General features: G+C 35.2%; 3 protein-coding genes across 3 annotated transcripts; all 3 read left to right on the forward strand.

The window, feature by feature from the left end:
* Positions 1-886, forward strand: LOC101888674 (uncharacterized PPE family protein PPE40-like). Its single transcript, XM_020039278.2, has 2 exons — positions 1-15; positions 75-886. The coding sequence occupies exons 1-2, from the start codon at positions 1-3 to the stop codon at positions 837-839; spliced, it is 780 nt and encodes a 259-aa protein (XP_019894837.2). The 3' UTR covers positions 840-886.
* A 13,857-nt stretch (positions 887-14,743) lies between these two features.
* LOC101888501 (uncharacterized PPE family protein PPE40-like) lies at positions 14,744-15,645 on the forward strand. Its single transcript, XM_059126698.1, has 2 exons — positions 14,744-14,758; positions 14,814-15,645. The coding sequence occupies exons 1-2, from the start codon at positions 14,744-14,746 to the stop codon at positions 15,576-15,578; spliced, it is 780 nt and encodes a 259-aa protein (XP_058982681.1). The 3' UTR covers positions 15,579-15,645.
* A 2,530-nt stretch (positions 15,646-18,175) lies between these two features.
* On the forward strand, positions 18,176-18,734 carry LOC131804195 (uncharacterized). The gene is made up of 2 exons (XM_059126699.1): positions 18,176-18,199; positions 18,297-18,734. Exons 1-2 carry the CDS (start codon positions 18,176-18,178, stop codon positions 18,732-18,734), a joined length of 462 nt encoding a protein of 153 aa, XP_058982682.1.

Below are 18,734 nucleotides of genomic sequence, written 5' to 3' on the forward strand. Positions count from 1 at the left end.
ATGCGCGCCTTTATCGTAAGTTTGTTTGGAACATGTACATAATTGAAAATACTTACCCTTTGGTTTATTTTAAGGTTCTCTGCTGCCTGGCCACATCCTATGCTGCTAGCTTCGGATATGACTATCAGAGACAGGGTAGTGCCTCCTTTGGTTCTAGTGTGAACGGTGGCTTTGTTGGCAATGGTGGATTCTCTAGTGGAGGCATTGGAGATTACAATGTTGCTCCAGGTGCCTTTGGCAATAACGGATTTGGAAGCAACGGTTTCGTTGGCAATGGTTTGGGTAACACTGGATTCACTGGCAACAATTTCGGTGGAAACGGCTTTGTCTCCAACGGCGGCAGTGGTTTCACCGCTCCAACTGAACTCACCAAGGAATTCTACACCTTCACCGCTCCAGAGGGCGCATTCAATGACAATACTGGTGCCGATCAGTTAGGCGGTTCTGTGAAGCGTGGTGTTCGTGTCATCTTTATCAAGGGCCCCGAAAACAATGGACTTGATGATGCTGCTCTTCAGTTGGCCAAATCTGTCAACGAACAGAAGACAGCCATTTATGTGCTTACCAAACAGGCTGATATCGGCAATTTGGCCAACAAATTGAATAATTTGAATCACAGCAGTGGAAGCCGTCCTGAAGTGCACTTTGTCAAATACCGTACACCAGCTGATGCTGAAAATGCTCAACGCGCCATTCAATCACAATATGATTCGTTGGGTGGCAAGAGTGCTAATTACAATGGTGGTGTTGCACCTGTATTGAACTTTGCTTCCAGCGGAAATCAATACCAAGTTGCTGAACCATCGAACACTTATTTACCACCCAACAAACGCTATTAGACCAAATTTTAGTTAATGCCATTTTGTAGTATGAATTATACGCATTTAGTCCTAAGCCAAATAGTAATATTTACTATTAATAAATCTATTCTCTGAAACTCACTAATGATATTGGCACAACATTATTATTTTTAAGCGGTCGTTCGAATAGTAGTATTAACATGTTTTACATCCGGGTCACTTTTAGTGGGAATAAAATTATTCAAGGATATCATATAATACGGCACTGTAATTGATCAAATTTGCCTACCCAAAAAAATATAATTTGTTCATAAAAATGAAAAAAACCTTCTGTATTGATGCCGATTGTGCAGAAAATGGACTGTCAAAAATCTGACACTAGTAGTGGTATTTTCCATATTTTTAGTTTTATTGGACTAAAATTATGTAACCCTTCAATATTCCTCGAGGGCATAGGAAATTATAAAATCTGTTCTGATCGTAGCATTGGTCCAACATATGTGATATATAGCAAAATATATAAAATCTCTGTATGTCAAAGAAGGGGATGTTAGTTTGTCGAGGCTAGCATTTGGGACAAAACAAAAGCCTGGCATTTTGGATGTTCATCGGATATTATATAGCCGGCAAAAAGGACCACAACATTTGTGTGCAAATTTTTGTATGCGTTTCAGCACGACAGAGGGCTTATATATAGTATACTAGCTGTCCCGGTCCGCGTTGTCGGCCCGTATTTTTTGTATATTATGCATATTCGTCAAAGCATAATTATTCAATGATATGAATGTTATAAATGTTCACGTACTGGTCGATTAGTTTTTAATTTTTAGTCAAATGAGCAGTAATTTGGAATTTACTGTACTTTGTACACCTCATAATTGAGGGCTAATTGATTTAAGAATAGCCAAAGTTAATTACTTTTTTAAACCCATTAGCACCTCAGATTGTGCATTAGAGTCCTCATAAGTCCCCCCTAACCTTGTCGGTCTGTTTGTTCGCCAAAAAGTGGACTTGAGGGGGTACTATTACATGGAGAAAATTCTAAAATTTGTAGATATGTTGAAATTTTTGAGTATAATAAAATATAGCAGAACAACATAGTATGTCAAACTGAAAAAAATCACGTGATTTAAATTAGTAAAAATAGTTTTATCCACCTCATAATTGAGGTCAGACTGATTTCAGAATAGTCAAATATAGTTACTATTTTACACCCATTACCGTAATATGGGAGCTAATTTTATTTGTCATTTAAATTGTAAATTGGAGACCCCATATAGTCCATATTTTTCATCATAGTATAATTCAATGACGATTCAACAAATATTCGGCCCCATGCTACTTTCTAATATTTGTAATCTGTTCATGTTTTCACCATTTATTTCATATAGATGTATATCCCAAATATACGTTCCCAACCAATATTCTCTTGGGGGTTACAAATTCAATAGAATACAAATTTTTCTTTTCTGACCACACATTAAATGTGAAAGTGGACTTGGGGATACTCCAATGTGGGGACTTTACATGAATAAATTTCTATGTGGCAATTATCTGTACGATGGTTCCTTACACCAGGGTAGCATAAATACAATTTTTTAGTGGTCAAGACCAATATGGGCCCTACTCCGAAGATTTTATGCGAAGAGGTTTTCTACCCCCTTAGAAACAAAGATGCCAAATAAGGGCCAAAAATAGAAGAAAGTGGCGAAGACTCCAAAAATGGCTTAAATCATACGATGGTTATTTATGATCGATATCATGACCTGCAAAAGCGATTTAAGGTATCTTAAATGTTCAGGAAGAATTTTTGGAAGGACAGAAATCCTTTTCTTTCCCATTCACTCTACTATTTTGCACACTTCATATTTGGTATTTTACTGACTGTACTCCCAAAAATTTTTGCATTTTGAGCTCTCATTGGACGGATTATTGTCACATGAAAGAAGTAGAGCCACGCTGTGAAATAAGCCCCATTAGTCTTCTTCGGTCATTTTTGTTTGTTTAAATGTCTGCGCATCTTCCAGCTGAAGCACGATGTAGGCCCAGGAGTTGAAAGGTAGATGTCAGTTACCATCGTATTTCGCACTTATTTCATTTTTTTGGTGAAAAATTGTATATAGTGAAAAATTGTTCTTTATTTTGTTCACAAAAAATCCACTGAATTCAATATGATTTTACAAATTGAAAAAAATTGACAAAAGAAGAATAACAAATTGAAAAAATCTTTAACTTGTTCGCTGATTTTTTACAGCAACTGTTTAAAGATCCTTACAAAGTTTGTCAATAGAATGTACTTTTATTTTAAAATTCAATTCCATTGGAAATTTTTTCGATATTTTCCCGTTTTGAGAATTGTTGCAATGAGATCTCTTTTTTCGTGATTTTTTTAACGATTTTGAAAAAGTAATTATCTTTTATCTTTGGTGTGACCGCATTAAATTATTTCGGTATCATCTATCCCGTTTCGCCACCACATAATTCGGTACTACACTTACATGTAACCCGCCATCAATTTCAGTTCTCAAGAAATCAAGTCAATTAAATAAATTGGTATTAATATTCGAATTCAAAAATCTATATATATAAATGTAAGTTGTGTTAGTTACTACGCTTATAACTTAAGAACCGCTGGACTGATTTTAACGATTCACACAAATTCGGAGTTGTCTCCTATCCGAAAAGAATAATATCCAAAAAAATCGCGTAAAAATGTGATATATTAACATTTTCATTTTGACTTTTCGAATTTACAATAGTAATGTTTTATTTTGCATGATTTTTTTCCATTTTGACTTGCTTTTTTCTAATGTACATTTGTAGTGTTTTTTTATATTTTATTTTTGAATTCGAATATTAATACCAATTTATTTAATTGACTTGATTTCTTGAGAACTGAAATTGATGGCGGGTTACATGGAAGTGTAGTACCGAATTATGTGGTGGCTAAACGGAATAGATGATATCGAAATAATTTAACGCGGTCACACCAAAAGAAAGATAATTATTAATTAAAAGATAATTACTTTTTCAAAATCGCTAAAAAATTACGAAAAAAAAGATATCATTGCAAAAATTCTCAAATCGGGAAAAAATCGAAAAAAATTTCAGTGGAATCGAGTTTTAAAATAATAATAAGGGTCTTTAAACATTTGAATTCAGTGGATTTTTTGTGAACAAAATAAAGAACAATTTTTCACTATATACAATTTTTCACCAAAAAAATGAAATAAGTGCGAAATACGATGTTAACTGACATCTACCTTTCAACCACAGGGCCAACATCGTGGTTCAGATGGAAGATGCGAACACATTTAAACAACCAAAAATGACAAAAAAAAAGCCTAACGGAGCTCATTTCAAAGCGTGGGCCTACTTCTTCCATGTGAAAATAATCCGTCCAATGAGAGCTCAAAATGCAAAATTCTTTGGGAGTGCAATCAGTAAAATACCAAATATAAAGGGTGGAAAATAGTAGAGCGAATGAGACTCTTAGTAAGAAAAGGATTTCTATCCTTCCTGAAATTCTTCACAAACATTCAAGATACCTTAAATCACTTTTGCAGGTCATGACATCGATCATAACTCACGATAAGGGTACCCGATTTCATATTTATATAACCATCATATGATTTAAGCTATTTTTGGGGTCTTGGCCACTTTTTTCATTGTTTGGCCCTTATTTGGCATCTTTGTCTCTAAGGGGTTAGGGAACCATCATACAGATAATTGCCACATAGGAATTTATTTAAGTAAAGTCCCCACATTGGAGTATCCCCAAGTTCACTTTTACATATAATGTGTGGTCAGAAAAGAAAATTTTGTATTCTATTGAATTTGTAACTCCCAAGAGAATATTGGTTGGAAACGTAGATTTGGGATATACATCTATATGATATAAATTGTGAAAACATGAACAAATTACAAATATATGAAAATAGCACGGGACCGAATATTTACTGAATCGTCATTGAATTATACTATGATGAAAAATATGGTGGATAAAACTATTTTTACTCATTTAAATCACGCGAAATTTTTTTCAGTTTGACATGCTTTGTTGTTCTGCTTTATTTTTGATTTGGTCTCTATTTGTCATATTGGATTATAAGGGGTAGAAGAATGTTTTCAATGTAGGTCAATGTCTCGGAGTAGTGCCCATATAAAGGTACCTCCTGATTTTACCATATTTCAAAGGATTTGGCTAAAATAGTGTATTTGGGGGGTGAAAATCTTACACAAAAATTTCAACATATCTACAAATTTTAGAATTTTCTCCGTGTAGTAGTACCCCCTCAAGTCCTCCTTTTGGCGAACAAACAGACCGACATGGTTAGGGAGACTTATAAGAACTCTAATGGACAATCTGAGGTGCTAATGGCTTTAAAAAAGTAATTAACTTTGGCTATTCTTAATTCATTCAGCCCTCAATTATAAGGTGTACAAAATACAGCAAATTCCAAATTACTGCTCATTTGACTGGAAAATTTTTCCATACTAAAAATTAATTTGATCCCTTACATGGGGATAAGATTGATATATACTTTTTAATAGATTTGTATAGCACATCCACACCTTTGAAGCCCACGATTTAAATATTGAAGCCCACGGCTTAAATATGGGTACAGGTATTTTAAAACACTTTTAATCGACCAGTACGCGAACACTTATATCAGTCATATCTGTGAGTAATTATGCTTTGACAAATATGCATAATAGACAAAAACTACGGGCCGGCAACGCGGACCGGGCCAGCTAGTAAAATATAAAAAACACTACAAATGTACATTAGAAAAAAGTAAGTCAAAATGGAAAAAATCATGCAAAATAAAACCTTACTATTGTACATTTCAAAAGTCAAAATGAAAATGTTAACATATCACATTTTTACGCGATTTTTTTGGATATTATCCTTTCCGGATAAGAGAAAATTCCGAATTTGTATGAATCATTAAAATCAGTTCAGCGGTTCTTAAGTTATAAGCGTAGTAACTAACACAACTTTCATTTATATATATAGATATCATAAACCAAAAATCAAAGGTAACATCTTTGCAGGACTGTATGCATAATTTCCATATCCATATTTTAAGATTTCGCTTTTGAAATTATATCACGAAGCACTGCCCAGATATTATCCTTAGCATTTTGACCAGTGACATTTGCCCAATATTTACGCACTCCGTCGTGCTGTTAGTTGTTCTGGTCCATTTTACAGCTAAATATAATACAATGATCATTTAAAATGCTAGAATTCTCCCCGTCCTTAACTCTCCTCTCAGGCATGTCGATTGGCTTCAATTGTGTGATCAAGAAATTCTCCTTTTTTTGATTCATTTGAGCCCCTAAATATTTTGCAATCATCTTTTTCACACAAATGTAGTGTTCCATTCAACCCGCTGTGCTAAACTCTCACTTCATGCGAGATTTCGTGTCCTTTGATTTATATTTGTGACCTTAATAACGGTTTCAAAATCAGGAACATTTTTAATTGTTGGTCCATTTCAACCCCGAAATATATTGCAGACACCTTTGAAAACAATATGTTTAGCCCTTCTGAGCCTAACCCTACCCCTGTAAAAATTTTCGTCAGGATCGGACGATAATTACAATCTGTATATAATAAACTCAATCTGTGTTGTAAGGTGAAAAAATATTACAAAATATACGACCCAACATTATAAAGGGTGTTTTATAAGCGCGATAGAACTTGAAATTGTAAAAAATAACACAAAAAAACTAAATTTTAATCAATTTTTTTATTCGAAAGATCAATACGTGACATTAACATTTGAAAATTATTTCGGGCGTATGGGAACCGCGGCTGTTCTTGACGAAGTGCATTCTGGACGTCCAGTTTGTGGCCAGTTTTTGGAGCACTGCTGGCCGTATGTCACGAATAACACGAACAATGCTGGCCTCCAAGGCGTCAAGTGTTGCTGGTTTATCAGCATAAAACAGTGGTTTCACGTAATCGAGAGGTGTCAAATCGCACGACCTAGGAGGCCAATTGACAGGTCCACTTCTCGAAATCAACTTATCGCCAAATTTTGATTTCAATAAGTCGATGGTTGCGTTCGCCGTATGACACGTAGCGCCATCCATTTGAAATATCATCTCCTCCGGATCAATGTCATCCATATTCTTAAAGAAAAAATCATTGATCATGGTAAGGATCTCCATTGACCGTAACGCGAGCTCCGGCCTCATTTTTGAAGAAATAAGGTCCGATGATGCCACCAGCGTGAAAACCGCACCATAGGGTGCATTTTTCTAGTTGTAATGGAATCTGTTGGGTCTCTTGTGGATTGGTCTCACTCCTTATGCGGCAATTTTGCTTATTTACAAACCCGTTAAGCCAAAAATGAGCCTCATCGCTGAACAAAATTTTGCGATAAAACAACGGGTCATTTTCCAACTGCTCTAGAGCCTTATTTTCAAAGTAAATTTGGATAATTTCGTAGCGTTGTTCAAGCGTGAGTCTATTCATGATGATTTGTCATAGCATACTGAAACAAATTAAAAAGTTTCATCAAAATATAATTTTTTGTTTTAAGTGTTTGTTTTCTCTTTCGAGACGAGCTTAATGATCTGAAATTTGCAGTGAAAAGGAAAGCCAGATAGACACTATCACACACTCACCACTATGCGACGCGTTTCGCCGTTGGTTAAGCGGCTCATCAGGCATATTTGATGTGGATGATGGCTTACAAGGGCCGTTCTCTGGAAAGTAGTATATATTTCGAACTTATTGCAAATTAGCATATGCGAATTATACACTAGAAACTCTCCAGGTTCGACTCAAGTTCTATTGGCAGATCTTTTTCACAGCAACGTTTTGTTTTTGTAGTGATGGATTTTTTGTCCACAACAACTACATTGCTTCCAATGCATACACTTGTTTTAGTGCTGCTTTAGGAAGACGGGTTAATGGCTCTGAACGTAGAGACGGCAACTTCTAGTTGGCTGCACACAGAGGTCCGCGGTTCAAATCCCACAGCCAGGCTTGGCTGAATTTTTGAGTTTTGCCTTGTTAAGGCGAAGATCATATGTTTTATGATTTAAGTGTTTGTTTTCTCTTTCGAGACGAGCTTAATGATCTGAAATTTGCAGTGAAAAGGAAAGCCAGATAGACACTATCACACACTCACCACTATGCGACGCGTTTCGCCGTTGGTTAAACGGCTCATCAGGCATATTTGATGTGGATGATGGCTTACAATTTTTTGTGTTACCTTTTACAATTTAAAGTTCTATCTAGCTTAATAAAAAACTCCTTTAATTCAAATTTAAACCATTAAAGAAAGTACTAAAGTCGGGCGGGACCGACTTTATCATACCCTACACCACTTTGCTAATTAAGTAGAGCTCCACATAACAATTAAAGGGTTTTATGGGAGAATTCAATCATACAAGCTATGATTATAATTATAATTTAAATTTCAAAGGACTAAATATGCCGAAACATTTGTATCTTTTAAATTCGGACTTGTGTTGCCCATTCGGTGCACAAATAATTTAAAATCGGATAAAAATAGGTATGGGAGCTATATCCAAATCTGGACCGATCTCGATAAAATTTAGCAAAGGTATTTCTGAGCTGTATTTAATATATATCCCCAAATATTGTTGTTGCAGAGTGCATATTGCAGCCGCGGAGGACAAAAACAAATGTACAAAGACATAGTACCCTGATCACCTTGTGGTGTAGGGTATAAAAAACGCATGCGATAACATATATGAAGAAATAAAAAAATCGTAAAATACTACAAAATCTATATTAACATCATTGTTGGCTTCTTATTTTGTTGGCTTTATTCTTTTATGTCAAGAGGCATTCTGAATTGACAAAATTTGTCAAAATCGGTCCAGCCACTTTTAAGATATAAACATTCCAGCTAAAATCACCTTCCTTTGTATATACGCCATCAGAATTGGAAGACTTCTGTCCAACCCTAAGCTCTAGCCCCATGCTAACTTTCGCGTCGATTGGTCTATAATTGCGACCTGTAGAGTAACTACAAAATGAGGAAATTTTTCAGTTGGTCCATTTCAACCCCTAAATATTAAGCGATAATTTGCAAAAGCTATAGGCTTCTATTCTGGCCCTAGCCCTATCTCCATTCTTAATTTCGTGAAGATCTGGCCATAATTGCGACCTGTAGAGTGATTAAAATATAACAGACTATCAGACGGACATACATAGCTAGATCTACTCAGTTTGGCGAGATAGGAAGATCCATATATACTTTCCTATGTGGGAAACCAATATTTCGAGGTGTTACATAATTTTTGGCCCAATTAAACTTATAATACTCCCAACACATAGTGTTGTAGGGTATAAAAAGTGAAAAGCAGTAAGTTCGGCTATTTGGTAGGAATTTACAAATGTTAAAAAAAACGTTGAAAAATATAGCTTCAATCATAAAAACACATAATATAGGGAGTTACCGTTATACTGAGGCCTATATGAAGGCGTGAACCTATGTGTGTAATTTCATTTCATCATTACGATATTCAATTACGAAACTTTAAACAATTACGGTAAATAATGTCCCTAAAGTCATAAAAATACCGAATATAGGGAGGTATTGTTATATGGAGACCATGCGAAGACGTGGGCCTACATGAGAAATTTTCTGTAATAAGCGGTAGTATTCATTAGGAACTTCAAAATCTAAGATTTAAAAATTTCTAGTGAAAAGTGTAACAGAAATTACGAATTACCGAATATTTTTGTTAAAATTGTGGCTAAAAAACCCACAAAAAAACTTAAATCTGTTGGTACAGTTCTATGGGGACAATACCAAAATGTGGACCAACATAGCCCATTTTCAATACCAGAAGTCCTGTAGACCTAACACACATCTGAGTAAAATTTTATCAACCTATTTTATTGAGTTTAGAGGCAAAAGTGATTTCCATGGACTTACAGACAAACGGTCATTGTTGAACCGACATAGAATTTAATGCTGAGTCTAAGTATACAAAGTCTAAAATGTATGTAGCAATCATATTATGGTGGAGGGTATAAAAAGATTGAAATTTTATAAATACCGAATATTGGAGGGTACATGGAAGCATGATCAGCATAGACAGACAATTTTCTGTTAAAAGATTTACTTTCTAGCACGTGACAATTTATAAACTAGATCATTATTATCTTCAAACCAACTAATTATAATTTTATTAATATCATTAACCGGATTAAAGCAATGGTCAAAAATAAAAGTTGAAGTAACGAGTTAATAAAATTATTTAATAGGGAATAACTGAGTCAAAAAGAATCAACTAATCAGATATTCCAAGACAACATGAAATATTCATATAGCGATCATAAATATCTAAAATAATGGCTTAGCGTTTTGATGCGAACCGTCGTCGAACGTGTTTAGGTTTTTTCTTTTATGAGCATTGTTTAGCTCAGAGGGTCTCCGCCGATGGGAGTAAAACGCCGAATACGTGGAGCAGTGGACCGTAGGGGGATATATAAAATAGAAATAAATAAAACACAAGGGTCTTTCTTAGTATAAAGTAGATCTGTTTATTCTTAGTTTGGTTAGTGGGTAACAATATTACCTGTGGCAACAATATGCCTTTCTACACACAACGATATGTGCTTTGCAAACGATATTGCGGGTGTTGTCTGTCCGAATGACAGCGAAATACTACTTGATGTCTTAAGGAGGCGGCAAAACAAGTGACAAGTAATTAGTAGTTAAAATGTCAAAGGCGCTAGCACAAGGTTGCAATAAACCGTAGCGCGTACATTTTATCGACTAATTAAGGACCAAACCAGGGGTCAATAAAAACCAATTTTGTTTCAACACAATTAACTTAATCTAAATTAGTTCCAGTAGTAGGTACCGGTTGCATAGTGCAGTGTGAGCTTTTTTTCGAACAAAATGTATTGAATGGAAACGCAGATGAATCTGCAGTAACAGATTCGGGATCCATCTCCGCTACAACGATAATATGAAGCCGCAGTTGAATCTGCAGTAACAGATTCGGACTTCAATCAAGCTATGTTAATACACGATATGTAATACTTTGAAGCCGCAGATGAACCTGCAGTTACAGATTCGGACTTCAATCGAGCTAAGTGTTTCCCGAAACGATATTCGAGGGGGGTTCCAATTGAGACCCTGTGCCAATGTCGGTATATAAATCGGCAGCTGTCGCGGGACCGATTTTACGCGAAGGTCGTCCTACAATATTGTTTGCAACTTTCAATTTCTTTTTATGACTGCCTTCCGAAAAATGCATTTTTATAAACTTAATAAGGTTGCTTTTAGACATTTTGTACAGCGATTTTGAACGAACAAAATTAGATTTTTGATTTTCGACTCCAACCGATGTGGAGAATATACATTTCGAGGAACGAAAAACTGGGGCTGAAGCTGACAACAACGATTTTGACGAGCTTACCTGAGCTTTTGGAGTCAGAACCGGAAAGGAACTATTCGGTTTTAATGACTCGCGATGTAATAACGTGTGATGACGTTGACCACATTTCATACAACTATTTTTACTAGTACAATTTACTAGTCTATGCCCCTTTACCAAACAATTTATACAATGTTCGTGACGCTTGACGAATGCAAACCTATTTGCGGGGGATAATTCCTTAAATTTTGAGCAAAAATGAAGTCGATGGCATTTATCTCGACAAAGAGAACATGATTTTCCAATTGAAGGGGAAGATGAACATTTGGAATGGGAATTCCTAGCAGTATTTAACGAATCTGAACTAGGCGAAGGAATCGATTTCTCTTGATAACTTTTCAAACACACATGCGTGTTTATCCTTTCTGAGAGGAAGGTGTCTAAATCTTTCCACGAAGAAAGAGCCGCTTTGTTTTTAATACCTTGTTCCCACAGCGTTTGAGTTTCTTTCGGTAAACGTTGAAGGCAAAGATATACCAGCATCGGATCCCATTGATCTGTGGGAACGTTATAGGTCGACATTGAGGAGATACAACGATTAATTCCACATCTAATCTCTTTCAAACTAGGGATTGTTTCCTTGTCGAGAACCGGAAGACAAAATAGCGACGACAACTGATGATGTACCAAAATTCGAATATTGTCGTACTCATCATTTAATGCTTTCCAAGCGAAAGCGAATCCACGATTTGTTAAAGGAAATTGCGAAACTATTTCCCTTGCATCACCAGCAGTCTTTTGCAGCAAGTAATACAGGCGCTGCACATCACTCAAGCGAGAGTTATTTATATAAATGGCGCTAAACAAATCCCGAAAGGAAGGCCAAGAAGAAAAATCTCCCTCAAAAATATCAATATCAATAGGGGGCAGTGCCAAATTGTGAACGATATCACAACCAGAAGGAATACTTGCGGCAATATTTTCCTGCGATTCAGGAACCAAAAGAGATTGAGCCGATTGCTCTTGATTTTTATCCGCGTTTTTGATCAAATTTTTTAATACACAACGAGTTTTTATAATTTTTCTATTAATTGTGGCCATAGTGCTCGAATAAATGTTTAAAGAACCGTTGTGTTTATTTTCTGCCAAATGCAGATGTTCTTTTGTTACATTTTCCGAATTTTCTAAAAGACGCAACGATTTATTTACCTATTGCCATAGTTTTTCTAACTTGCTCTTCCTTTCCTCTAAAAAACTAATATCCATACCATCATCTTCTACTGCACCGATTTGTGCACCAAATTCTATCAGAGCGTCTGAGTCTCTTATGACATTTTGCAGAGGAGCGAAGGCCATAATTATAGCAAGAAACACCGAACCAATTTGGGGAAAAATAGAAAAATAAATAAAATAACAATTTTATATTTATTTATTTATTTATTTAACTTGGCAAAATGACCGCATATAGGGTGTGTTAATTTTTAAAAGATCGCAAACAACAACAAAAATTAAATACACTATAGTATTTATATTAATCTAACTTTAATAATAACATTCATTTTACACCCAATGCCTACTAATATAACAAACCAAAGTGACCGACCAACGTAGTGTAGCTACTCAACCTAAACGGACACGACAGAAAGAGGAATCAACAAAAATATTCTTCCTTCGTTTGTTAAGTTCGTTTACTGATCTAACAAAGCACAAACAACACGCGCTGATCAGAGAACAACGACAAAGCAAGCAGTGATGTTGGTGGATGATCCAACAGTGTTGTTGTTGTTTGCGACAAACAAAACAGAAAATGAATTTGACTGTTGTTACAACGAGAAAAAGACAATAGGTGTAACAACAACAATATGCAATACTAAAGCGGACAGACCAAACAAAAAGAATAATATTGCGATCTTTGTTTTAGGTAGTAAAGCACACCAAATTAAGAACTAACAACGACGACGTGTTTGTTGGTATCAACGAAACGAGATGTTTAATGTTTTGTTGTTTTAAATGAACCAAAACAAAGAGAATATTAGCAAACGATTTTTGCAATAATTTTCTGTTGGAGTTTTGTTTTGATTATGATGCTGCCGAATGTAAGCATCCAAAATAGAAGCCGACGATTGGCGGGAAACAAAACAAGAGGCAAAGAGGTGACGTTGTAAAACGACCTTTGTACCTAAACAAACCGATTGTTTTTTATTGTCGCGGCAATTTATTAACGCGAGCTCACTTTAAAACACTGCACTATACGTACCTTGTAATGCAGGATTAATGGACTGTAAATTTTGGATTCCAAATGCGTTCAAGAGGGCTGGAATATCCGGTTCGATTGGACCAATGTTTAGCTCAGAGGGTCTCCGCCGATGGGAGTAAAACGCTGAATACGTGGAGCAGTGGACCGTAGGGGGATATATAAAATAGAAATAAATAAAACACAAGGGTTTTTCTTAGTATAAAGTAGATCTGTTTATTCTTAGTTTGGTTAGTGGGTAACAATATTACCTGTGGCAACAATATGCCTTTCTACACACAACGATATGTGCTTTGCAAACGATATTGCGGGTGTTGTCTGTCCGAATGACAGCGAAATACTACTTGATGTCTTAAGGAGGCGGCAAAACAAGTGACTAGTAATTAGTAGTTAAAATGTCAAAGGCACTAGCACAAGGTTGCAATAAACAGTAGCGCGTACATTTTATCGACTAATTAAGGACCAAACCAGGGATCAATAAAAACCAAATTTGAATGCAATTCTAAATTAAACAAGCATTAAACAAACTCCACCAACAAACGCAGCAAAGCAAAGATAGATTGCAACTAGTCCACAAATCAAGGATATAGGGTAAGTGTGCCTAAGTTCGGCATGTCCCAGTAGTCGGCACTTTTTATTTTTAAGCCTAAATAAATGAAACTATTATAACTAAATGTATTTTGTTTACTTCAAATATATTGTCAGCTATCTTTGTGTACAATTTCGGTAAGAAAAGATGATTTATTCTTATAAAAATTAAATTTTTGTCTGTGAAGGTCCTCAACAATCCATATTCTTAAGAAAAGTATAATGAAGACGTCGAATCAGTTTAACTAAACAAATATATTATATTTTAATGAATTAATTTATTATTATTATTAATTATGCTTACAAAAAAAAATTGGTATGCCGACTGTTGGAACATGCCATACCGACAATTGGCAAGTGGTGCGGACTACTGGCAAAAAGCATTATTTTAATAAAACTACAAATTTATGAAATTTAATAAAGAGTCATTAAAACTTTATTTATTATTGCAAAAACTATACAAAATTTCGGATCTGAATAAATTAACTTTGTAATAGTTGAAAAGTTCCATTCAGAATTGTGAGCGACTAAAAACGCGAAAATCCTAAAAATGCCGACTACTGGTACACTTACCCTATGTTAAGTTAATTTTTTTCTTTAGAAAAAGTAAGGTAGAGAAGGAAAAGTAAAGTTTTTTATATAAATATAGGCATATTTTGCATTGACAAATCAGAAGCAAATCGAGACTTCTTACATTATTATAAAGAAAAATAAAATGCGCGCCTTTATCGTAAGTTGGTTTAGAGATATTCCATGATGAACACTTAGTATTGTTTTAATTCCAGGTCCTCTGTTTTCTTGCCACAGCCTATGCTGCTAGTTTTGGATATGACTATGAAAGACAGGGTAGTACTTCCTTTGGTTCTAGTGTAAATGGAGGTTTTGTCGGCAATAGTGGATTCTCTAGTGGAGGCATTGGGGATTACAATGTTGCTCCAGGTGCTTTTGGCAATAACGGATTTGGAAGGAACGGTTTCGTTGGCAATGGTTTGGGTAACACTGGATTCACTGGTAACAGTTTCGGTGGAAACGGCTTTGTCTCCAACGGCGGCAGTGGTTTCACCGCTCCAACTGAACTCACCAAGGAATTCTACACCTTCACCGCTCCAGAGGGCGCTTTCAATGATAATACTGGTGCCGATCAATTGGGCGGCTCCGTTAAGCGTGGTGTTCGTGTCATCTTCATCAAGGGCCCCGAAAACAACGGACTTGATGATGCTGCTCTTCAATTGGCCAAATCTGTCAACGAACAAAAGACAGCCATTTATGTGCTTACCAAACAGGCTGATATCGGCAATTTGGCCAACAAATTGAATAATTTGATTCACAGCAGTGAAAGCCGTCCTGAAGTACACTTTGTGAAATACCGTACACCAGCTGATGCTGAAAATGCTCAACGCACCATTCAATCACAATATGAGTCGTTGGCTGGCAAGAGTGCTAATTACAATGTTGGTATTGCACCTGTATTGAAATTTGCCTCCAGCGGAAATCAATATCAAGTTGCTGAACCATCAAATACTTATTTACCAGCTAACAAGCGGTTTTAGGTTAATCGTTAATTAATGAAAATCGTCTTCTCATTAAAATTTGTAAAATAAATATTCCATCTTCAATTTAATTCAATTCAAATTTATTGAGTCTTTGTTTTTTTTTAACAAGAAAATGTACAATTTTGGAGTGGTAGTTAAATTTACTGTTAATAAATCTTGTTATTATATTTAGTGTTGTATGGAATTTGTAATATACCTTCAGGCGCATCCATATATTCAAATATTAATGTTGCCATATTAGTGAATAACATTAACATTGGTATACTTGTACCCTTTTCAAATAGTTTGAAATTATTAACGGATACTACAGCCTATCACAGAAAATTGTCTATGCAGGTCCAGGTCTTCGAATAGCTCCGATATAACGGTACCTTCATATATACGGTATTTTGATGAGTTTAGCTACATTATTCACCGTTTATTTCAAGCTTCGAATTTGAATATGGTAATGGCTCATGGCAACAATGTCTATGTAGGTCCACGTCGTGTAGACCCCAATATAATAGCTATATTCGGTATTTTTAAGATTTTAACAGAACTTTTACGGATTTTTTTTTTAAATTCCAAATTCGTTCAGTTGGTGGAGAGATTCAAAGTTCGGCAGGGCCGAACTTACGGCTTTTTCACTTGTTAAAATTCCATTTGGAACTGGAGATATAGCATCAGAATCCGAGGTACCTCCCAAAAATTTAGATTTTATATGCACATATCTATTGATCTATTACAGATACAGTCTCCAAATTTGGAATGCGTAATGGAACTTGGAACAAAAATAAATTTGCCAAATTATATTGAATTCGGCTAAGATTTGGGTATAGCTACATATATATTTTCTTCCGATTTCATGTATTAAACACGCTATGTACGCCAAATTTCAATTAAATTTTGTATAATGGAATTTGTCTAAAAAATTTGTTTGGCAAATTAGATTGAAATCGGATTAGATTTGGATATAGCTCCCATATAAATTTTCGGCCGATTTCATGTGTTTGATGCACCAAACACGCTATGTATCTCTAATATCAATGAAATTTGGAATGTGTAACGTAATTTAAAACTAAGATACATTTGCCAAATTATATTGAAATCGCTTCGGATTTGGATATAGCTCCCAAATATATTTTCGACCGATTTCGTTTATTTGAAACACCAAACACGATATGTATATTCTATTTTAATGAAATTTGGAAGGCTGGATCAGAAAATAATAATTGAATTCGGTTGAGGTTTGGTTATAGCTCACATATATATATATTTCGGCCGATTTCATGTATGTTATGCACCAATCACGATATGCATTTCCGACTTCAATTAAATACAGAATCTGTTGCGGTATTTGTTTGCAATAATAATTTTGACAAATTAATTAGAAATCGTTTAAGAATTGGATATAACCCCCCAATTTTTTACTAGCTAACACCTAGTTTAGCTAGTATCTTATATTGAGGGTCCTACATCTAATGTTTTTTTCTGCTAGTTCTTTTTGAGTGAATGGTATTTTTTAATTTTTTTTATCCTCCCACTAAACGAATACGCTTGTGAGCTAACACCTAGTTTAGCTAGTATCTTATATTGAGGGTCCTACATCTAATGTTTTTTTTCTGCTTGTTCTTTTTGAGTGAATGGTATTTTTTAATTTTTTTATCCTCCCACTAAACGAATACGCTTGTGCCTACGTTTGAACAACATGGGGAAATATTGCGACATTACTTAGGAAATCATGTTAATTTTGCAGAATGTGTACGAAAATTAGGTATGAATTTTGGAAGAAAATTATTGCACTTGAAGCACAGAAAACCTGCACTTATACATTGAAAAGTCAATGCACCCAAAACAATTTTTCTACGAAAATGAGCAATTAGTGGCCGAAACGTTATCGGCTAGTGTTGAACGAATTTTTGTTCACAGAAATTGAACAGGAGGATATTGACAACATTTGGATACATGCAACACACCCGATGCTTCACTCTATGTATTGCGTCCTGTTTTTGAAGATTGTATTATAAACTGCAGAGCTGATATCGGCTACCTCGGAGCAGCAATTTGACACCCTTGAATAATTTTGCAAAAATTTTGTGTTAAAGAGGTTTTCAAGTAACAATTTGCAACAACTGCTACATCTTTTATTGAAAACTATTGTAGTTATCAGCCAAATCCATTATATGTTTACAGGGAACAATATTTACAAATTTAGATTCCTCTATATGATTTCCTGTATTTCCGACATTTTGCTATATTTATATAAGAAATCAGCATCATCGTGGATGTCAGAGGTGCACCTTTCATTTATGTATGATTTCGTAAATTTTGGTATTTTTCACACAAAATTGTGGTTAATTTCACCAGCTAAATATTATCCGATGACCATCCAAAATGCTAAGCTTCAGCGCTGTGCTATACTCTAGCCCCACCCTAGCCATGTCCATTGGTCATAAGTTGAGAACTGTAGGCGACTGATTTTTTTAAGGTTTTTTGTCCATTTTAAACCTTAAATATTTTGCGAACATCTTTCAAAACAATAGACTTCTATTCTGATCCTAACCCTAATCTCATGCAAAATTTCATGAAGATCGGACCATAATTGTCATCTGAATATGAAATCCATAACACATAGTGTTGTAGGTTGAAAAGATATTACAAAATATTCAATTGAATATTATAAACCAAATTCAAACAAACTTTGATTTAAATGTTTTTTCCACCATTTGGAATGAGGGCGCTTTCAATGATAATACTGGTGCCGATCAATTGGGCGGCTCCGTTAAGCGTGGTGTTCGTGTCATCTTCATCAAGGGCCCCGAAAACAACGGACTTGATGATGCTGCTCTTCAATTGGCCAAATCTGTCAACGAACAAAAGACAGCCATTTATGTGCTTACCAAACAGGCTGATATCGGCAATTTGGCCAACAAATTGAATAATTTGATTCACAGCAGTGAAAGCCGTCCTGAAGTACACTTTGTGAAATACCGTACACCAGCTGATGCTGAAAATGCTCAACGCACCATTCAATCACAATATGAGTCGTTGGCTGGCAAGAGTGCTAATTACAATGTTGGTATTGCACCTGTATTGAAATTTGCCTCCAGCGGAAATCAATATCAAGTTGCTGAACCATCAAATACTTATTTACCAGCTAACAAGCGGTTTTAG

The sequence above is a fragment of the Musca domestica genome, unplaced genomic scaffold (genome assembly GCF_030504385.1).
Source record: "Musca domestica strain aabys unplaced genomic scaffold, Musca_domestica.polishedcontigs.V.1.1 4, whole genome shotgun sequence".
NCBI classification, from domain to species: Eukaryota; Metazoa; Arthropoda; class Insecta; order Diptera; family Muscidae; genus Musca; species Musca domestica.